Source organism: Paroedura picta, chromosome 16, assembly GCF_049243985.1.
Source record: "Paroedura picta isolate Pp20150507F chromosome 16, Ppicta_v3.0, whole genome shotgun sequence".
In the NCBI taxonomy this organism is placed as follows: Eukaryota; Metazoa; Chordata; class Lepidosauria; order Squamata; family Gekkonidae; genus Paroedura; species Paroedura picta.
In genome coordinates this window covers 24,900,274-24,923,158 of record NC_135384.1, presented here as the reverse complement: position 1 = coordinate 24,923,158, position 22,885 = coordinate 24,900,274, and the positions used below count along the sequence as shown (strand labels likewise).

Below are 22,885 nucleotides of genomic sequence, written 5' to 3'. Positions count from 1 at the left end.
CAAAGTCTTTTGAGTGACAGAAAAGATGTCGATGGGAAGTGACAAAGTGACAAGAAATTTATAATCACTAATGACTGATTAAGTACAATGAAACTTATAGGATATATTGAGCCACACGGTTTTCGCCAGAAGTAACGGATCTTTATGCATCCTGCTTGCCTTTGTTACATAATAACAATGACACGAACTTAATTTTTATAGCCCGCCCTCCCCAATTGGCTCAGGGCAGGTAACAACAATAAGTATCCAACTACGTGGATAACAATTTTTTTTAAATTTTAAATTAACATAGATCAGCTTAACTATAATATTAAACCACCTTTTTAGAAACCTCCTGATGGGGCATTAATTTCTGTTGCCCAATTGGTGTTACAGATGGAGCATTGCTGTATTTTGAGCAGGGAGGCCGGTGTTTCTTTGGTGCTAACTTCCTGGCTGGTGGAAAAGCTCTGTTTTGCAGGCCCTCTGAAACTGCTGAAGGTCCCGGACGGCTGTGATCTCATCAGGGAGAGCATTCCACCAGTCAGGGATTTAAGTACCTAGAGTGCAGTATCGGGGGGAGGGCGGGTGCTGAGGACCCCAAATTCTGGATGACCCACAGGATTCACCTCTCACAATGTCTGCAGGCTGGCTGCACGAGCTGGGCAAGCGGATCGAGGCCCCATACCTCAACAGCTCCGTGGGCGGACCGTCCCTCCGCAGCGCCTACATTGCTTCGCTGTACTTCACCCTCAGCAGCCTGACCAGCGTGGGCTTCGGCAATGTCTGCGCCAACACAGATGCGGAGAAAATTTTCTCTATCTGCACTATGCTAATTGGCGGTGAGTCTGGCATGGGCAGGGTGGGCGTGTCTTTGGTGATGGTACGGCGGAAAGTGTAGGCTTTGGCCCCAGATTCAGAACCTGTAATTCTTTTAAAAGGCATGTTTCGAGCTTGGGGGTTCTCAACCTTTTTGAGCCTGAATTTCTGACACAGCATGATAGGTGCAGCAACAAAATGGATGCCACAAGAGGCGGAGCCAGGCACAAAATGGTTGCCACAGCTCCACTGCAGTGCCAAAGTACAGTTCATTGTGGTGCATTGTTGACGGCTGCCAAAGCAATGTTTTTAAAAAATCTACACTCTGTGCCATCCGGGTGAACACTGGCATTGGACAAAAACTCTATGGTAAATGTGGCTTCTACCATAGATTTTTACTTGGAGACCATAGCATTTTCCTGGCGTGATGATGTCACTTCTGGTGCGCTCTGTTGACATGTCTGGGCTTTGCTCTTTTTCTGCCCACCAGCAGTGGGGCCTGACAGGGCCTGACAGTGGGAGACCCCCCACCTGCCCCAAGGGGAGAGGAGTCTAGCAAACCTACACTACCTAGAAATTGGCAACCTTACTTAGGGCCTGTGATGATTCATGGACAAGCAGACATTCTGCTTGTCCTCAAAGGAGTTCTCATGGAGTTTTCTCAGGCGGGTTTCAAATGTCCCAAAGCTTTCTGAAGTAGGTTTCTAAAATAATTTTGGAGTTAGGGTTAAAGCCTGAAAAAACTTCACTCTCTGCCCAAGTTCAAATGCTCTTCAACATGACCTTCCTCACTATTCTGTTCAGAGGGCATAGAAGAGAAATAGGGAAAAAAACACATTGCAAAAAGTTCTTTATTTCACTTGTTTCTTCATTTCACTCGTATCGCCTTTCTCCTCTGCATCCTTTGTTACGAGAAAGCTTAGGGGAGCATCCATGGGGTTAACCCGTATCATGTTCACACCAACCCTGTGAAGTGGGTCAAGCAAAAAGATAATAACTTATTCAGGGCTGTCCATTAGCTTCGCTGTTGGAACGGGAATTTGAACTGAAGCACAACAGCTGTTGCCCCATCAGTACTGCTGTGGATTAGGCAGCTTTGAGATGAGAACCAAAGAAGGTAATTTAGAAAGGACAAAATGCAGAGAGAGCGAGAGAGAGTATTAAAAAGGCACACCGTTTTTTGAAAAATGGTTTCATATCGCAGGCTGGGCCTCTTGAGTGTGAGAAGCTTGAAGACTACTTTTTCAAGTGTGCAACCTGGAAATTTCATAGAATCATAGAAGAGCGGGAAGGGACCCTAAAGGCCATCTAGTCCAACCCCCTGCTCAATGCAGGATCAGCCTCAAGCATCCATGAGAAGCATCTGTCGAGCCACAGCTTAAAGGCCTCCAGAACTGCACACGGTACTCCAGTCTGTTGACACGCGTGTCCTTTTCTCCTTCCTCCTCTTTCCACAGCTCTGATGCATGCGGTGGTCTTTGGCAACGTGACCGCCATCATCCAGCGCATGTATTCGCGGCGCTCTCTCTACCACACCCGCATGAAGGACCTTAAGGATTTCATCCGCGTTCACCGCCTGCCCCAGCAGCTCAAGCAACGCATGTTGGAATATTTCCAGACCACGTGGTCCGTCAACAGCGGCATTGACGCCAACGAGGTGAGAACGGCTGGCTTGTTGGAACCGGAGGGCAGAGAGACAGAAGGATGGGGAGCGAACCTTCAAAAGAGGGGTTTTCTGCGACTCCCCATGTGCCTCTTATTAAGTCTCAGGCACAGGCTGTTGACAAGGTTCCGAGTTTGTTCATGGGAAGAGCGTGTTACGTTAGATCAGTGGTTCTCAACCTGGGGGTCGGATGAGGGGGGTGCCATCAACACAACAGCCTTGCAGAGTAGATCAAGATAGAGCGTTCGTCTGTCTGGAGCAGTGGAAAAGAGCGAGATCGGCATGGTGGGACAAGAGGCAGAACTGGATTGAGATACTCCAGAAAAACCCCAATTTATATACCATCGTGAACAATGGATCTTCGTGGCATTGATCAATTTCGGTTTAATTCCTGTGAAAGAACCCTTGCATAATTTTATGGTTGGGGGTCACCACAACAGGAGGAACTGCATTAAAGGGTCACGGCATTAGGAAAGTTGAGAACTGCTGCATCAGATAAAGAAAGCCCAGAACTCCCAGTCAGGCAAAGGAAAAGAAAAACTGCTCAGTTGCAGCTAAAACTTACAGGCTCCAAACGCTCCGGCAGGTTGCTTTATTGGCTCGTGTTGAGACAGCCTGGAGTCCGCCGCCTTCTCCCTTGAGCCTAACGCGTCTGACACCGTTGAAAACATCGGACTCCCAGGCGCTGCAGAAAGGGTTCCTTTTCTAACTCCTTCCTAATGGGCCCCAGGTGTAAGCACCGATCTTCTTCCCCTTCTTCAATCTCGGGCATTTTTTTTAGCCTAATGCACTTGCAGGCCCCATTCATCTGCAGGAGAGAACTTTTTCCCATGAGACTGAAATCCCCGCACAATTTTAAACACTACATCTCCCGCTGCGGCTCTTGCCAAGCTGAAAAAGACGTTTTGCCAACTTCCTTGCAACAGAGGCGACGTATTCGTGCAGTAAAGAAAGAACTGGGGAGGGGCCCGTAGGATCTGAGGTTCTCTCCCTCCTTGCTAGAGCCACATTATCCAGAACTATCCCAGCCTCAACAAAAACAGAGCCCCAGTAGCACCTTTAAGACCACAAAAGATTTGTTCAAAGATTTATTGTTGGTCTTAAAGGTGCTAATGGACTCTGTTTCTGGACGCCCGCGGCGGCCCACTTGGAATCTAGCCTAGCCTCAGTTTACCATCAGTCAAATACATAAAATTTATTGCTGTAGATTTAAGATGAATCCAATTAAACCCTGATTAAACCCTAAGCTTTTTCCTAATTTGATGGGCCAGCCACACATACTTGGCAATCTTTCATGCCAGCTTCTGATGGTTATTGAAAGAAGGGTCCTTCTCCTTCCACCGGGATAAGAAGCAAGAATGGGATTAAATAAAAGCTTCTCTGATATTACGGTAGAGCCTGAAGCCTAAACTTCAGGTAGAGCCTAAGGTAGAGCCTAAACATGTTCTAAAGATTTTGGGGGTTCCGTTCCACGTATATGTTTTTTTTTTCTGAAAGGATCCAGTAATTCTAGCCTCCCTAACCGCAGAGAGTAGCATGTTAAAAGAGTAAAAAATCTCTCTGAGCATCTTAAAAAATTCTCTCTGAGCATCGTGGCGCCCTGGTTCCCCACTGAGGGCGGGATGAAATTGCTCCAAGCTTCCTGTCCCCTCACCAGCCCCCCCCCCTCTCTTCCTTGCTTCCCCCTGCCCAGCTCCTGCGTGACTTCCCGGATGAACTTCGAGCGGACATCGCCATGCACCTGAACAAGGACATCCTGCAGCTGCCGCTTTTTGAGAGCGCCAGCCGAGGCTGCCTGCGTGCCCTTTCCCTGCACATCAAAACATCCTTCTGTGCCCCGGGAGAGTACCTCCTCCGCCAAGGGGACGCCCTGCAAGCAAACTACTTCGTCTGCTCCGGCTCCCTGGAAGTCCTCAAGGACAACATTGTGCTGGCCATTTTGGGTAAGGCTGGGGGACAGCTGGGGACACGATACGGTAGCATTTATTGTATGTAGCCAAAGGCCGTTACAAAACACAATTAAAACAATATGGCACAAATATAAATAAATAAAACAACATTTCTCCAATATTGTGTACCTAAAAATGTAAACATGGACCACTAAGTGACAATAAAAGGGATAAAAGGGTGTATCAAGGTGGAGGCTCCTGTCAAAATGCATTAGCTCGGATCTTCCTGGCAGCCAGAGCAAAAAGTGCCACCCTATAAGAGATACAGGGGTCGACATCTGATAACAGATAGGTGACTTTGTTAAAATCAGAAATAGGGTGCGGCCCTGCAGTGAACTTGGGGTGGACGTGGGTGGGAAGGTTGGTAGTTTGGTCAATTGGTCACCGTAAGAACAAAAGGACATAAGGGGAGCCATGTTGGGTCAGGCCAATGACCCATCCGGTTCACTGTTCTTGGTCACACAGTGGCCCAAACCCAGGGGTCATCAGAGGGTCTGCAACTCCAGAAGCCCACCCACTGTCCCGCCCCCCAATGCCAATCTATAGCTCAGACTCCCTGATGCCAGGGTGGGTGCTTACCATTTGCCCACTGCCAGGGGGCAATTCCCCCACCCTCAGTTGCCCCTCGAGCAGTAGGGGGAAAAAGGGGTAGACAAGCAGGATATAAAAAAACAACTCTTTGTAGCCTATTTCCCTTCCCCAAGGCCTGTTTCAGGTCCAGCGATGCTTGCTCATTCCCAAAGGACATCTGCTCGGCAAGCACTGGGGCAGACCCGGGGATGCCCATGGGAGCAATGTACTGTGTGGTTTGGCCCTGGGGCGGGAGGAGGCAGCGACGGCCTCCGCCCTCCCACCCCACTCCCAGCCACCCCAGATCCTGGCTCTTTGTAGGTAAAGGGGATCTCATCGGGGCCGACCTGCCCAGCAAGGACCAGGTGATCAAGACCAACGCGGACGTCAAGGCGCTGACTTACTGCGACCTCCAATACATCAGCCTCCGTGGGCTCTTCGAGGTGCTGGAGCTGTACCCCGAGTATTCCGCCAAGTTCATGGCCGACATCCACCAGGACCTCACCTTCAACCTGCGCGAGGGCAGCGAGATTGAGGTAGGCGTGTGCACCGCTGCAGGTGATGCCGACGCCCGTCGCCCGTCGCCCCCTTTCCCCCTCCTTCCTCCTGTCCTCAGAGCCGTCCGGCAGCCACCAGCCCTCTGCGGAGGGGAGCCCCACTGATTCCCATGGGAATCGCTCGTGCCTACTTTGAAACCTGCCACTGCCCGTGGAAAGCCATCAGAATCCATGCTCCTGCTTCAGTGCCCTCCCCTGCCTTCGACTTCCCGTGCTTTTCAAGAGGCTGCTTCTCCTTCCCCCGGAACCCCACTTGGAGGGAGGTTAAGGGCACCCCACAGCTGAAGACAGGGAAGGTTTTGGAGCAGAAGGGGGCCAGGCAGGCAGCCCAGCTACCTGTAACACGAGGACTCACTTTACTCCCGGCTGCTAGTCTTTTTGGTGACCCTTGAGAGACCCAGTCTGGCCTGTTGAGCAGGGCATTCCTCAGCAGAGTTACATCCTACAGAGACTTCAGTGGATTTAAAGGGTGTAACTCTGCTTAGGATTTCACTTGGGGACTCCTAGAATAAGCTGTTTTTCCCAAGGATGTAACTTGGCTGTTATTGATGTGAAAACATCTTGCGGAAAATCTTCCAACTTTGTAACGAAAAATGCAACAGAAATCTGTTAGGGAAGTAATTGTCGACCGGCAAAATTTAAAGGACATGGAGATATGAGCTGAAAGCACCCCGGAAGCCGGGCATGAGGTGCGCACTTCATTAATGAGCCATATTCCGTATGGTATGGTCAAAGGTGTCAAGCATGATACTCCAGCTTTGCATTGCAACATCTCCATTATTTTTTAGACGATTCAAAAACTTAAAAAAAAAACAGTTTTGTCTTGGCAAGATCTTTCCTGTGACCTTAAATAAGCTGACATTTAAAAAATCGAAAATTTAAAAAAACAAATTCAAAGAACACGGAGCTTTAACATTTACGTGGTGATCTGATTTTTGCAACTATTTCTTTTTTTTAAATCTGCATCTCTTCTTTCTGCTGACTTGAGAAAACTAACTTTATGGCTCAGTTTGCCTCTTTATCCCAGGGGGCGGTTATGTGGGAAAGAGCCCTCTGAAAGAACAGGAACCCAAATCTTTGGAGTTTAGTGATATACGAGGAGGAACGTCAGTGGACTCAACTTCTTATGAGACACAAGGCATTTTCCCCCTATAGATCATAGTTCCACAGAATTTGGTCACATCAGATCTGGTTTTTCTCTTGCATTTCCACTTGCACCAGAGTTCAGGTACAAGCAGAACATTTTGCACTGGGTCCCGCTGGCTGTGTAGAAGGTTGGCTGGCTTTAGAGCAAGTAGCCATCCTTGCAAAGCTGTTTCAGAGTGAAGTTTTGGGGATTTTGTAGCAATCAAAAAGAGGTATTTTGCTAGGCTGCCCATAGCCTTCACAGTCCCTTCCCGGGTTCAGGTTTGCTAGTCTTTCCTCCCAGTCTTAAAAAAATCCCACCATTTTGATCCGTGCCCGTGCAGCTTTCTGATCCATGCCTGCTATGGGAGGTGGATCATCCTCCAGGTTAATTGCTTGGCTTTGTACCCCATTTCCTTTTGGCACCCATCAGAACAAGCTCCCCATGTTATGGAATATCAGCACATGTCCCCTTTTCCCCCTGTTCCTCGGTAATGATATTCCTCTGTCCTCTACCTCCTCCCAGTGCCTCTTCAATTCTCAAACCTACATAAAACCTCCTGTTCTCTTAATTGTGGGTTAAGAGAGAGAGGGAGAGCACCATGTGCTGGTCACCCTTGGTCCTCTGCCATATTCCTCGAACTCATGTGCCTCTAACTGCCCCCACCACATCCCTCTCCTTTCTCTTTTCAGAGCAAAGGATAGTTAGCATTACCTCTGCATGAGCTGAACGAACCTTAGTTGATTTGCCTAGCCTGGGTCAGCTTTCAACCGCCATTTGAAACCACGGTTGGCTTTTGATTTAAAGCTAACTGTGGTTAGCTTGGTACAGATTGAACAGTATCTGGAATTAGCACTGGAAGTGGAAAGGAAGGGGAGATTGAATGGGAAAGGGCAGCTCCAGCTGCTAACCAGGGTGAAAAGATGGGGGGGAGGTTATATTGAGGGCTTCGAAGAGACAAAGATCACATGCCCCCCCCCCCGGAAAACCCCAGTTTCTTTATCGGCATCAAGATGCAGAAAGGAGCCTAAAGGTTGAGCAAGAAAATATATTTAAATTAAAATACAAATCTATTATTAGGTGCACATTAAGAAGATTAAAACCAATGTTAAAACGTAACAATCCAAGCCTGTGCAAAACTCAAAATTGTCGAGAGCCGCCATTTTGCTTTACACAGAAGGATGCACAGTCGGGATTGAATCTTGGCCTTGGGCAGAGTGGGTGTTCTTGACAATTTTGATTTTCTGTTGTGAGCTCCACATCTGGAATTATTACTATGCCTTGTTGAGAAATTCACATTTTATGATTCTTATGCCACCAACCAGGCCTTATTGTAATCTTGTAATCTCGTTTCATTATATGTGTGTAGACGTTTTATTTGACCACTGGTGAAGGCCCTCTGGGTTGAAATGTGTTTGGAGGGCTGGTATAGAAATTTAAGCATGGATGGATGGATGGATGGATGGATGGATGGATGGATGGATGGATGGATGGACAGGTGACCATTAAGACTGCACCTGCAATATTGCTCAGATTTGGATTTTTGTGCTTCAATGTTGTTTTTAACCTTCTGAATGTGCACAATAATGAATATTTGTATTTTAATTTTAATATATTTTGTTGCTCAACCTTCAGGCTTAGAAACTAGTCTTCTCAGTTTGGGTTTATGTTCCCTTTTGGTTTTTCATCATGTTCCTCAGAAGGTCAGGCTGCTCATTTCTTCTTGATGTGCTCTACGAAGCATGCATTCAGCCTCATGTCTGAACACACGCATGCGCATCTCCAGGGGTAGTCAAACTGCGGCCCTCCAGTTGTCCATGGACTACAATTCCCATGAGCCCCTGCCAGTGAATGCTGGCAGGGGCTCATGGGAATTGTAGTCCATGGACACCTGGAGGGCCGCAGTTTGACTACCCCTGCCTTAAGCAGTACAGGAAAAGCAACTTCACACCTGTTGACTATATAAATGTGAAGCTGCCTCTTAAGGGAAGCTGTAGCATTGATCCGTTTTGTCTTCCTTAGAACGGGGGAAGTTCAGGTTTCAATTTGGGGCAGAGGAAGGAACCGCTGGGATTGCATCAGCTTCTGCCACCGATTCCCTCCTCCACCGACTCCTGAAAAAAAGCAGCAGGTTGCTCATCTGAGCACTAATTTTTGGCCCAGCTTTCCTGCCACGGAGATAAAGAAAGGGAGTCCAAAACAACAACTTGCATCGGGGCGAAGAAACAATTTCCCCCCTCTCTCTTAGCCTCTGATTTGCTGGGTTTCGTTTTTGTTTATAACCGAGAAGATCCAGAGGTTTGCGTGTTCAGCGCTCCTACATCTGTTTAAAAGTTGAAACAAACAGACAGAAAGGGCCAGGCTCCAACTGCAGATCTCTCATGTCCCGTGAGATTTGGCTCAAAGATATGCAAGTATGGAGAGGAACCTCTGCAGAGAGGTCTTTACTCAGACCCGGGTTTGCAGGATCCTGCAGGGTGTTCTCCTTATTGGCCCCAGGGATCGGAGGCAGGTTTTGCCCCACCAGAGTAGCACTTCACTTTCAAGCTGGACATGAATTGCAGTCATATGCTTTCAAAGGGAGACAAGTGCACCTATTGGCTAAATCGGCTTTTCTCCACTGGATCCCACTGCCTGGGCAGCCTTTCCATGCTCTCAGCTATTTTGCAGACAGAAGTCCCCTGGCCTTGCCCCACAAACGCAGTAGGGACCTCATCCCCCCCATGATGAAGCGGGACAGAATGACCGACCCCAGGAACTGGCTTTTAAATTTTATCCTTTCCTTGATTCAAATTCTGCCTTTTTTTTAAAAAACCACCCTGGTTCCCAAGTGGAACTCCAGAGAGCCTCATCTCAAGGGAAGCCCTTCCGTGAGATCCTGATGGCTTAAAGTGGTTAAAGTGTCAAGTTAAGACCTGAAAGGACTGAGTTCGAATCCCAGACTTGGGGGCTGTCATATTCTTCCAGCCTAGCCTGCCTCCCAGGATGGTTGTGGAGAGGTTGTAGTAGAGAGTGGGGTAGCAATGGGATAAGTCAGCTCGGGTTCCTACCGGGGAGAAAATAGAGTATGCAATTTAAATATTTTTTTTAAATTGTTAAACATTTATCAGGTGCTATGACCATATATGGTCATGTTGACCTGGCCCCCTTCCCAAATAGGCCAATGATGGGCCTGGAGGGAGTGGGAAGGGGAGGGGCCCTGGTGGGTGTGTCTATAGCTATGCTTCTACCTGCCTAACTAGGAAAACTTTTTGTGAAACCTAACCGCCAGATTTCCACCCCACTGGCTGCAGAACAGCCAACTCGACAAGCAACTCAAAAACCAAGGAACAGAGGCACTGAAGAAGAAGAAGAGTTAGTTCTTATATGCCGCTTTTCTCTACCCAAAGAAGTCTCCAAGCAGTTTACAATCGCCTTCCCCCTTCCCTTTCCCCCCTGGAAAAGTCAGACCTGATTTCACAACCTGCTCACATGCAAGGGACCCTGCCCACCTTTTCCTCCTCACTGTGACCTCCCCTGTCTTCCATCCCCCCCTTGCCAGGACATCTCCTGCTTCCCCTGCTGATTGTGATGGTGGTTTTTGTCCACTAGGACCAAGACCGAGACCAGCAGCCCGTAATCGCCCGTAAGCTCTCCAACAGCCGTCGGATGGTAACAATGTTTGGGCGCTACCGGCCTGGGCTACATGCGAACCAGTGACCGAGAGGTGAAAGGTCGTTGTGTCCCGTCCCACCTGCCTTCCCTCACCCCACCAGCCCTGCACACCTTGGTGCCACCACGTGGCCTCCAAAATGACCCTCTCAATGTGAAAAGGCTCCCCTGGATTTTCACCTCCTCTTCCTGTCTCCTGACACTTCGATGTAGCCTATGGAAATCTGTCTGTCTCTAAGCTCGTCTGCGGGGAGGGGATGTCGGCCATTTTGGCTCTCCGGATGGGAAGGGACTGCCAGGGGCATAGGAAGACGTCTTCAAGGAGGTTGCTCTGGCGTAAGGCTCTCTCTGTGTGAACAGAATCTGTCCCCTTGCAAACCAGGACTGTGTCACAAACCACACAACCAACAGAGTCCCCGTTGTATAATGTTGCTTCAAACACAAGTGGTGCTAAGAAGTCAGGCTCTATTGAAAGGAGTCCATGATGCAAAATGAGACAGAGCTTGGCAAGTGCAGGAAATATTGACAGAGACAACTACACAGAGCCCCCACAGGGATATATATATAGGGGGCAGTTTAGGTGGGAAGAGGGGTTCACATAGGAAAGAATTATAGATCTAAAAAGGCCTGAATAACTGGAGCCATCTGGTCCGCCCTGCTGGATGATCCTGGCAGTAAATTTCCAACCTCTACCAGACAGATCAAGGACGCTGGTAGATAAGGGGGAGTTCTCACAGCAGGGCAGAGGAAGCCTCTCCAGACCATAAAAATGGTCAGACCAGGGAGGCGAGGGAAAGAACAATGTTAGGAATTCAGTGGTGGTGGTGGGGGGGGGAGATGCTCAATCTACCTCTAACTCAACTCTGAAGATACCAAAAGTGTGGAAGGACCCCCCTGACCCCTCCTCTTCTGCTGCAGTCTTGCCCAGCCCCTGAAATTCTGCTCCTGAGAGAGGGTCCAAAGAGCATAGTGATGCAACTAAAATCTGCTATAGGATGAACAGGAATTTCTGGATTCCCCTCACAGATGTGCTTCCCCTGAGCCTTCGAACCAGATCGACACCACTCCCTGAAACCTGGGTTAGCAGTCTGCTCGGGGAATTTTACTTCTGTCAGGGCACTATCTGGGACAGGGGTAGTCAAACTGCGGCCCTCCAGATGTCCATGGACTACAATTCCCAGGAGCCCCTGCCAGCGAACGCTGGCAGGGGCTCCTGGGAATTGTAGTCCATGGACATCTGGAGGGCCGCAGTTTGACTACCCCTGATCTGGGAGGACTAAATGAAAGCGCTTAGCGAAATGACAAAGTCTTTCGGTGCTAGAGAAGCAGAATGGAAGCAGAGAGGTGGGAGAGAGCCAGCGCAGAGGCGTGGAAGTGACCATATAGGATTAGCCATGTAGCCATGAATTAATAGGTGAGATTTGCTCGGGCTTGGAGGAAACCCAATAAAACAGGTGGAACTCTGAGAGGGCAGGACAGGGGCAGTGACTTTACGGGACTAGGCGAAACCCTGTTGGCTCCTTTTGACTCCTGTTTCCAACAGTCTGGCTGAAGAACAGTGGAGACAATGCACCGACAGCTGTCTTGTCTTGCATGTTGTCACAGTGATACCAGAAGCACCTGTGTCCCTTGGCTGGACTCACCTGTTCAAGCTCCCCACTGCCCCACAACTGAAGAACCCAGACCATACTTTGGCTGGCAAATCTCTGACCCTCCCTAGTGTGTGGCAAGAAGGCTGCTGTTTTGGTGATGGCCCCACGTAGCCACGTAGAAAGCTCATGACCTATAAAATGGACATCTAGGGATACCGTAAAGACTAACGCCTTGTGTTCCTGCGTTTGCTCGCACCAGGATAAAATGTATCAGACTTCAAGGTGCTCTCGGACGTCTGTTTGGTTTTTGCTGCCCTAGGCTTAACACAGCTACCCCACTGGCATGATCACACCCCCTATCCTAGAAATGATAGCATACCTGGTATATTGGATATTTTTTCATCAGCGTCCATCTTGGTAGTCCCAGCAACCTAAGGCTGGTTGGGTTTAGGCCACTAGCCCGGATGGGAACTGCTGCCAGGGCTAACTTCTTTGTTTCTTTGTTTCTCTCCAGGGACTCCTCCGATTCTCCAGGTCCCCGCGTTTATCCCAGGTACCTTGGATTTGTTGATGGTGGGGAGGTATTTTGAATCATGGCCAGATTAAGTTGCATGGGGCGTGAGGGGGGCACAGACCTCGAGCAAAACTTCCTAAGAAAACCAAATCTTCAGGGGCTTCCCAACCTGGCTCTGGCAACCCTATTTAGGTTGCTTTTCTAGACAACCGGACTCGTAATGAGCCGTCATGCGGCCCTGGGGACTGACTCGCTAGGATAAAAAACAACAACACTGCGGGTAGGTAAGGCGGTGTCTAGTGGTTAGTTCCAGTCCCCGGATCATCCGTAGGCCTCTCACCACAGCCAGAGGGCCAGGCTGAGACTGGCCAAGGCAGGACTCTTGTCTAGTGGTAAACGTTGAGGGCGATCCTGGGATTTTGATTTCTATCAATATCCGAAGTGCAAAAATATAACGGAATGTTTGTGAAAGTTATTTAACTTGCGCTGACTTCACAAGACAGAGTTTATTCAGGTGGCGACAGCCCTTCCTTGGCTATTTTCTTATTTGAAAAGAGAGAGGGTGGATCCCATAGCATTATACCCCACTTTGGTCCTGCCCCTTCCCAAATCCTGCCTTTGCAGTTTCTGTCCCCAAATCCCCAGGACTTTCCCAGTAGAGAGCTGGCAGTCGGAAACCATTTTCTATTTAGGCTTTTAAGATAGAGCTGGCATCTTTAAAAACCGTCTTCACAATCTGCTTCTAGATCGAGGACTGTTCCGTGGATATCATTTTTCAATTTCCAAAATCTTCTTGGGCCGTTGCTGTGCCGCAGGCTTGTTAGAGAACTCCTTTTCTTTTTGGTTATAGGATTTTGTTGTATTGCTTTTACTTTGGCGGCTTGACTCAGGCGGGTCTAAATCATCTTAAAGGTTTAAAAATTCCAGAGGGTTTAGCTGGTTGAGGTTTAATGTTGTTTTATTTTTTACTTTATGTTTTCAATTTATTTCCTGCCACTCCCGAGACCGGTTTGTGGCGGGTTACAAACGTCCAATAAAAGTCCCAATAAACCCCCATTAAAACGGAGAACAAAAACCACAATAAAAACTGAGCAACATGGCAGTAATAGCTCCAAAACTCCCCCCACCCACCCACCCAGCCTCTACTTCTGGAGGGTTGGAAAGAGGGCTCAAGATCACAAGAATACTTGCTTGGCTGACCAGGGTTCTTTAGATCAGGTTTAATATTGAAGGACCACGATGAAACCCAGTTCAACTCCTGACTGCCACAATGTTTATTTTAGAATTCGATGGCCAATCGGGTCTAGATCCAGGCCTGTTCTGTTCTCAGGACATTATTTTTGAAACATTTAACGTGATTTAATTCTGGGCCTTTCTGCTTTCGGTTGCTGATGTGATTATTTAGGAACGAATGCTCAGCATTACCCCGTTTCCTTGCGTTCGTCTCCGTTCTCCTGCTCTGTAAAGCATTGAGAAAATAATGACTCGGTTTGCATTGGCAGGAAGGGAAGTTCCAATACTGCTCTATTCCGCACTGGCTCGGCTTCATTTGGAATATTACATCCAGTTCTGGGCGCAGCAGCTCAAGAAGGCTCTGGACAAATTGGAGCGTGTTCAGAGAAGGGCAACTAAGAGGGCTGAGGGGTTGGAATCCGTGCCTTATGAGGAGAGGTTGAGTGAGTTGGGTATGGGCAGCTTGGAGAAGAGGAGGGAAAGGGGTGATAGGAGAGCTGTGTTTAATTACTTAAAACAGGGGTAGTCAACCTGTGGTCCTCCAGATGTTCATGGACTACAATTCCTTCTTCCTTCTTCTTCCCCATTTCCCAGCCTCACCCTGAAAGCGGTGCTGCCCCTGAGAAGCCCCTGCCCTCGATCCAGGAGTACAGTGAGGACCCAGAGGACTTCTTCCAGCCCTCACCTGCCACCATCACTCGCCGAAAACTCCTGCTCCCCAACCTCAACAGCCCCATGAGGCGGGGCTCCCTCAGCAGCCTGCTGGGGGATGACTTGCGTCAGTTCTCAGCCCTGCGGCGGACTTGTCGGTCCCCGGCCCGCTACAGCCAGGGCCGTAGCCCCTCTCCACGGTGCTTCCGCGAGGACCGTCTCTCCGACAGGGAGAGCAATGGTGGCCGGAAACCTGGCAAGCTCCTCATTCCGTCCCTCGTGAACTACGGAACCCCAAACCTCAGCCCCAGGTAAGGAAGGACAAGGAGCTCCCCGGCCAGCTGCAGAGCAGCCGGCGCCCAAATGATCTTTGAGAGGGCAAAATGAAACCGAGCCAGGAATAAATCCAGGAGGAACATTCACATATATATTCATAGAATCACAGAATCATAGAGTTGGAAGGGGCCATACAGGCCATCTAGTCCAACCCCCTGCTCAACGCAGGATCAGCCCTAAGCATCCTAAAGCATCCAAGAAAAGTGTGTATCCAACCTTTGCTTGAAGACTGCCAGTGAGGGGGAGCCCACCACCTCCTTAGGCAGCCTATTCCACTGCTGAACTACTCCGAGTGTGAATTCCCCCCCCCTGATATCTAGCCTATATCGTTGTACTTGTACTTTAAACCCATTACTGCGCGTCCTTTCCTCTGCAGCCAACGGAAACCGCATCCTGCCCTCCTCCAAGTGACAACCTTTCAAATACTTAAAGAGGGCTATCATGTCTCCTCTCAACCTCCTTTTCTCCAGGCTGAACATTCCCAAGTCTTTCAACCTATCTTCTCCTAAGTTTATTTTTGTTTGTGGAAATTCAGGATTTAGGGACCTCTCTTGTGCCTTTCTGAAGTAGATTTTGAAATCCGATTGTCGTTTGTAGACTTACAAATCAAGGCGTGTGTGTTTTTAATTGGGTCTGCCTTTTTGCCTGCTCTAGAACAAATTTAAAATTAAAAAAATACTGCAGAGAAGTTGGTTAGAATGACAGACAGTGGAAAGACCCCTAAATCTGCAAAGGAAGCTTTAATTTCAGCCAGGGCTTCCTCCTGGAATCTGTTTTTAATGCTCTGCTGTGGAAATTATAAGAGGATGTCTTGGTGTGTGTGCTGAATGCATTCGCCAATAGTTAATTACAGCTGTGGGCCTAGCTGTAGGTTCTATATTCCTCAGCTTCTGAGCAGGTCTTCCATGAGAATCTTCAACTGAAGAAGTGGAAGAGTTGGTTTTTATACCCCGCTTTTCACTGCCTGAAGGAGTCTCAAGGCAGCTTCTAATTGCCTTCTCCCCACAACAGACAACATGTAAAGGTAGGTGGGACTGAGAGAGCTCTGAGAGAACAGCTCTGTGAGAACATCTCAAACAGGACTGTGACTAGATGTGCTTACCCCATCCCCAGACCAGAGGAATGTACATCAATCCACTATTCCAAATCACATTGTGTGACCTTGCACCAGTCACAGTTCTCTTAGGACCTTCTGAGCCCCAATGACCTCATAAGGTGACTGTTGTTGGTTAGAGGAAGGTAAAGACGCCCCAAAACCATTTTGAGACCCTGTAAGGTAAAGAAAAGCAGGGGATAAAGCCCTATTCTTCTTCTTCTTTTTCTCCTCCTCCTCCTTCTTCCCTTCCATTTCCCAAACCTCTGGTTTACTAACCGACCTCTCCAGAGTCGTCGATGGAATTGAAGATGATGGCGGGGGATCCGAATCGCAAACCTTTAGTTTCAACGTGGACCAGCCTCCGCAGAGCCTGGTGCAAGAGCATGCCACATCAGGTAACCGTGACTCAGAGGCCGGGTGGTCCTTCTACCTGTCTCGAGGGGGCCGAAAGCTGTTTAGCCACTGACCATCAAAGCTCATGAAACAAAACACCCCTTGTAGACCAAAAGCTATCTCCGGTTAGTTTTAGAAGTCCCAGTTGAGCAATAGAGCTAGAATCATTGGTTTGTTTGTTTATATTTTTATATTGCCTTCCCTTGTGGTATAGAATCATCCTTCTTTGGGGCCCTACAGGCCATCTAGTCCAACCTCTTCACATGAAAGAAAGTGTGCCAGTCTCTTTACCTGCCCCACCATAATAATGATTTTACAGTCATCGCTGACCTTCTGATGGTGTGGACAGCGGTCTAGGGATGTCAGGTGTAGCCAAGCAGGCATCTGCTTGCTGAGCAAGTGGCTGGGAGACCCTGCAGCCTTTGTCCTGACATGCACACTTTCTGCATGCAGGGGATTTGTTTATATGGATAAGCATTCTGTCCTGCAAACTTATACCTTCCCCCAGAAGTTTTACAGCCCATACAGGCATTTGCTGTTTCAGTGGCACCTTAGCCTTTTAATGAGAGTTTGTACAAAAAATGTTATTATTCTATTAATGTTTTATGTGAAAGCATCTTATGCAGCAGTCATGGGGAAAATCTTTTAAGATATGCAACGGAAATCCAACGGAAATTGTCACCCAGCAATATTTAAAGGACATGGAGGCACGAAGTGTGCACTTCACTCATGAACCATACTCCGCGTGGTACGGACGCAGGCAAGAAGCATAATGCTCCAGTGCTGCATTGCGATATCTCTGTTATTTTTCAGATGATTTCAAAACTTAAAAATCAACAGCTTTGTCGCACTGAGATCTTTAACGTAACATCAAAATAATTTGACATAACAATATTGAATTTTTTTTAAATAACTTTTAAAAAATACAGTTTTAATATTTGATGTTTTCACATGAATCTTATGTGACCGTTCGATTCTCGCAACTTTTAAAAGGATTTTATCACAGGTTCTATACGGATTTTTGAGGGTCACGCTTGCATGAATGTTCCCAGGATGTAAAAAATCTGCTGTGTGCATGGCGGAGAGCAATCCTTGGGTAATTCTTTTCTCATTGCTATCTTCATTCCACTCCCATCCTTGGATTTCTTTGTAGGGATGGAATCAGCCAACCTCGTACTAGCCGCGCAATCTGAGGAGATAAAGCAAAGCGTCCAGAAGCTCAATCAGGAGGTGAGGCCCAGATTTAATGTGTGGCAGGGCTCCTTGGGGCTCCCCCTTGGGTTTTCCGGGGCCAGGTGTAGACAATAAAAAGTTAAGAATGGCTCACATTGTCTCTGGGCAGGTGCAGTGTGCTCTTCCATTCTCAGATGCCGTGCTCACAAGTTATGGTGAATGCATGTGCTATCTCTGTGCGCTTGATTTTTCTTTATGTGCGTGCAGTAATTCTCATGTTACATTCAGAGCATGTACAACTCAATGTGTTATTGAAACCACACATCTGTCTAGGTACTGGTCCCCAGTTTTGTTTGTAAAGAAATGCATGTTGGCTGTTACAGACTGGTGTACACATGTCCCGGTAGGCTGCATTTGAGTTCAGGGTTGGACTAAGATCCTAGAGAGCCAGGTTGGGAGAAGGGGGTATCAGTAGCTTTTTAGTAGTTTTTTTATCAGAATGTTGTATTACAAATTTTGCAAAACCGAAATGGGAACCGAAACCCAACCTGAACAGAAGTCGGGAACCCAAAAGTTGATCTGCAAAACAATATTTAAAAAACGTTACAAATATTTATTTAAACAAAGCCTGACAAGATGTTGACGATAACAACAACAACAATAATAATAAAATCCAGGAGGGGGGAGGCAGCTGTCTTGAACCCTCCAGTATGCCTGGATAAGTTTTGCTCAAAATCTCCTTCCCCGAGGAACACTGGTATTGAAATTTGATGTCATTTGTACAATTTTAATTCCAGCGAGCCACTTCAGGAACACATTCTGACCGAAAAGTGGAACATAAGAACATAATTTAGGAACAATTGAATAAAATGTAGGCAACTCTCTGCATTGCAGATTCAGAATAAAGGGTCTCTTGGTTTGAAACTGATATTTCCAGGTGGAATTGGGGGCCAAGTATGATTTTAAGTGTGGATGGGAATGTGTCTTCGGGCTAAACGTTAGCCATTGGTAGTCCTTCCTCTTCCGATTTCCACCCCTCCGAAAGGGTGGGGTTTCTCATGCCTGGTTTGTTTTGGGGTATGGTTGGCTTTGTTTCTGCCTCTGGGGAGAGAGAACAGGATGAAAGAGGCAGCTACACCCCCCCCCCCAACCCCGAAATGTATATCCTTGGTGTTGGCGTTTCTGACTCAGGGTGTCAGGGTGTAAAATTAGCACAGGCTTGGTGACAATTTCATAGCAACAAAGAAGGCAGCATTCTCTTCTAACACCCCCCCCCCCACACCGCCTCTCTGCTCTTTTCCTTTAGTCTCTGTGGGGGCTCGATTTCGGATGAACATCCTCCACTATCCCTCCCCCCCTCCCCAATCAATCAATGAGGTTCTTTTCCTTCAGCTGCTTCTTGAATGTCTCATAGAGGTGGTGTAGTGGCTACAGCAGCGATTCCCAAGGAGGAGTCCACAGGAGCTCCGGAGGGGGTCTGTGGCCCCTCCCCTCTTGCATTAATGGACTCGGCCACAAGCTAGGGTACCAGCCACTCCCATTGCTCCCCATGAGTGCGTTCTCTCATGATTTTATGCCTGGGAGGGGGCGGACCCTGCATGCCTACTCCCACCTTAATCCGCCTCCTGCATCCAGTCCAGTTGAGTGGTGATGTCACTTCCAGGGGGCGTGGCAAGGCAGCATGGCCAGCTGACATCACTTCCAGGGCTCCTGGAAAGCTGAAAAATTATTTTAGGGGCTCCGTCACGGTGAAAAGGTTGAAAGAGACTGGGCTAGAGTATCAGACTGTGATCCGAAAGGCCTGGGTTCAAATCCCCACTCAGCCTCGGAAGCTTGCTTGGCGATCTTACACGTGCGTTTCCATTAGAACATCTTAGACGAGACCCACACAAAATAAATATATAAATAACACGAGAGGCAGTTTGGTGTAGCTGGTGAGAATGCCAGACTAGGATCGGGGAAATCTAGGTTCGAATCCCTACCCTGACATAGAAGCTTGCTCGTCATTTTGGGCCTGACCTACCTCACAGGAAGGGATGCCATGCTCCAGGCAGCGGCTGGAGATCTCCCGGGTTTACAGTGGATCTCCAGATGACCAAAATCAGTTCCCCCGGAGAAGATGACGGCTTTGGAGGGTGGACTATGGTAGGAGTGGCCAAACTGCGGCTCTCCGGATGTCCATAGACTACAATTTCATTAGTTCCTGCAAACTCATGGGAAATGTAGTCCATGGACATCTAGAGAGCCACAGTTTGGCCAATCCTGCTCTACGGCTTTATTTATTTATTTGTTTGTTTGTTTGTTTATATTTATATACCACCCTCCCCAGAGTCTCGGGGCGGTTTACATAAAATATAGAAAACAATACAAGAAGCAATCCATAACATATAGATAACCATAACATTAATACTCCTAACTGATAGCAGAACTCATTGATGGATTTCTGGGAGGGAGGGGGCAGGGGCCCAGCAGATATTGTTGGTTATGCCTGGCCTCAACTAAATGCCTGGCTCCTTTTTGCAGGCCCTGCGGAACTGTTTTAGCTCCATCAGGGCCCTGATCTCCCCCGGGACCTCTTTCCACCAGTTGGGGGCCAGGACAGAGAAGGCCCTAGACCTGGTCAATGCCAGGCAGGAAAACCTGCTTTGAAAGTGCATTTTGCAACGTGTGCGGAATGAGCCTTCCCTCCCCGCTCTCTTTATTTCCTCCCTGATTTGTCCAGATCAGCAACCTGAACCAAGAAGTCTCCCACTTGAGCCAGGAGCTGCAACTGCTGATGGGCCTCCTCCAGAACCAGCTGTCCTCTTCCTCCTCCGCCTCCGCCCTCACCTCCACCTGCCCTGGTAACTGTGGCCAGGCCTCGCCCGACCGGCCTCCTGTAAGCAGGCAACCTGTTCATCAGCCTTCGTTGCAGGCCTCGGTCTCCATGCCGGCAGCTAGCCTTCCTGCGTCCTCGAGCACGGACTTTTCTGCCTTCTCCGCCTCCTTGCCTTCCGTCGCTTCCCCGTGCCCGGAGCATCCCGGATCCCAGGAGCGGCTGGTCTGCACCTCCTGCGACCCCCCGGGCCCCTCCCATCGATACCATTCACCCCGGAGGGAGGCCAAAGGAGGCAGCCACGGCGGGCAGGCGGCCAGTATGACTTCTTCTCATTCAAGCTCGCCCATACTGTGTCCGGTGACTTCTCTCTCTCCCCGGAACTCGATCTCTAGCTGCTCAGGACAGGGCTGCCCTCCAGCGCGCTTCCATTTTCGATCCAGTTCAGAGACCTTCCACTGATGCCAAGGCTCCAGACACAACTTCTTCCTTTCAGGTATTCGGTGCTCAGGACCCAGCTGAGAAGCCATCTGGACTTGGGGGGGTATTTATTCGGAAAAGACTGGACATCCGTATCAGGGCACCGGCCCCTGTTTGGCGTAGTGGTGGTGGCTTCTAATCTGGAGAGCTGGGTTTGATTCCCCACTCCTTCACATGCAGCCAGCTCGGTGACCTTGGGCCAGTCACAGTCCTGTTAGATCTGGTCTTGCAGAGCCTCACCTACCTCACAGGGTGTCTGTTGTGGGGAGAGGAAGGGAAGGCGATTATAAGCCGCTTTGAAGACCATGCTGTTGTATATGTTGCTGGAAGATTGCATCGATCAACCCCCCCAAAAAAGGATGATGCATGTACAAAAAGCCATGAGGGATGGATCTGCCCTAGGGAAGTAGGAACGCTGCCTTATCCTGGCCTTTGGTCCATCAGGGTCCGTATTCTGTACTCAGACTGGTAGCGGCTCCCCATGGTCTCAAGCGGGGGTCTTGTGCGTCACCAACTATCTGGCTGTTTTAATTGGGGATGCTGGGGTTGAATTTGGAGCACTCCTCATGCCAATCTGTCACCGAGCCCCAGCCCCTCCCCTGGAAAGATGGCACAATAAGCCAGTCTCAATCCAACCTGGCATTATGAATTGCAAAGGAAAGGGCTATCCCATGATATTTTGTTGCTGGATGGAGAAAAAAATGAATGGGACCTTCCCTCTTGCTAATGACCATCAGTCACGATTGGAGGTGGATATTTGCAAGCCTCCTTGAAGCTTAAGGTTGCCAGCTCCCAGCTCTGGGATGGGAAACATCTGGAGATGTTGGGGTTGGAGCCTGAGGAGGGTGGAGTTTAGGGAGGGGATATAATGCCATGGAGTCCATCTTGCACAGTGGCCAGTTTCTCCAAGAGAACTGATCTGCCACTTGGAAATCATTTGTAATATTGGATCTCCAGCCACCACCTGGAGGTTGGCAACCCTGCCCCGTAAGGGTTTCAGCTCCATGCTCAGGAGCTCCTGGACATTTACGGGTGGTGCATAGGGAGGATGTGCACCTCTACGGGGTACAATCTCATAATGACTGCCTTCCAAAGCATCCATGTTCTCCAAGAGGACCATTATCTGTTGTCTACAGGTGAGTTATAATATCGGGAGATCCTGAGACCCCACCCCAAAACCAAAACCTCCAGGAGCTTCCCAACCTGGAGCTGGTAGCCTTCCCTTCCACCCCATCCTCCACCCATGGCCAGGAGGGCCCTGTAGAGAGGACAGAGATGGCTTGCATTTGGAAGGCATCAAACTGTTCTTGTGGACTTAGTGCAGAGTTGTCATGTTGCTTCCTAACAAACGGGAAGGTTTTGTAATGTGTGGGTGGGAGGCGAGGCACCTCCTGCATAGTGTTGCCACCTCCAGCCTGGAAAATTCCTGGAGATTGGGGGTGATGCCTGAGGATGGTGGGGTTTAGGAGGAGAAGATGGTATGCCAGAGTCTGCCCTCCAGAGATGTCCTTTCCCTCCAGGGGCACTGATCTCTGTGGGCTGGAGATGGGTTGTAATTCCAGGAGAACTCCAGTTTCTACCTGGAGGCTGGCAGCCCTGCGAGTCCTGCAGTTGGCCTGAAGGTGGTGAGCCTAGTGAGTATATCCAAGTGTATTTCTGGAAGCAAATGTGGGCCCATAGCTAGAAAGTTTTTTCCTTCAAGTTTGTCTCAGCTGTCTTCTCCTCTTTCCTTCCCGCTAAGACTTCAGAACCAGGATCTTCATTGGGCCAGCAGCTGCACTGGAAACTTGTTGTACAGCCAAAACTTTATTGTTTTCTATTAAAAACAAATTATCTTTCTTTTTTGTTTTCTTTCGCGCCTGTGGCATTGAAGAGGGTTCTCGGACACAGTTATGCAATCCTTCCGTGAAGCAGCAAAAAGGTCATTCTACAGAACACCTGAAAATGAAATAATTTGTTTTTCTATCTCTTCCAGCAATTGGGGGGTGGGGTGGGAGGTCACCAACTAGGAGAGAAGAGATCTCTGGATAAATGCAGCAGGCCTGGACTCATTTGTTTTTTTCCAGTCTAAAGAAAATAACTGGGCTTATTTGAAAAAGTGTCTCTCTTTCCCTCCATGGGACTGAACGTATCCGACAGAACTTTAGTCTCAAACTCTTTTAAAATCTAAATATCACTGAATATCGCACCCTTTCAAACTGGGGAGTCCAATCGTAGAATGGTAGCCCTGACAAAGGCTGTTTAGGGGTACAGGATAGATCCTCTGCACTTGGACAGACCGGTTCTGG

At 48.6% G+C, this 22,885-nt stretch overlaps 1 protein-coding gene across 3 annotated transcripts in view; it reads left to right on the top strand.

The window, feature by feature from the left end:
- The window catches only part of KCNH4 (potassium voltage-gated channel subfamily H member 4), a 51,914-nt gene extending 29,479 nt beyond the window's left edge, over positions 1-22,435 (top strand). For 2 of the 3 annotated variants that reach the window (XM_077314307.1, XM_077314306.1), the window contains exons 8-16: positions 627-821; positions 2,256-2,455; positions 4,155-4,404; positions 5,302-5,516; positions 12,421-12,459; positions 14,248-14,615; positions 16,025-16,131; positions 17,283-17,359; positions 20,025-22,435. In XM_077314307.1, the coding sequence (XP_077170422.1) occupies positions 627-821; positions 2,256-2,455; positions 4,155-4,404; positions 5,302-5,516; positions 12,421-12,459; positions 14,248-14,615; positions 16,025-16,131; positions 17,283-17,359; positions 20,025-20,579 (2,006 nt within the window). In that variant the 3' untranslated portion in view covers positions 20,580-22,435. Of the gene's footprint in view, positions 1-626; positions 822-2,255; positions 2,456-4,154; positions 4,405-5,301; positions 5,517-10,254; positions 10,370-12,420; positions 12,460-14,247; positions 14,616-16,024; positions 16,132-17,282; positions 17,360-20,024 lie in introns of those variants that run through there. The other variant, XM_077314308.1, reaches the window with a different exon arrangement.
- The last annotated feature ends 450 nt before the right edge of the window (positions 22,436-22,885 follow it).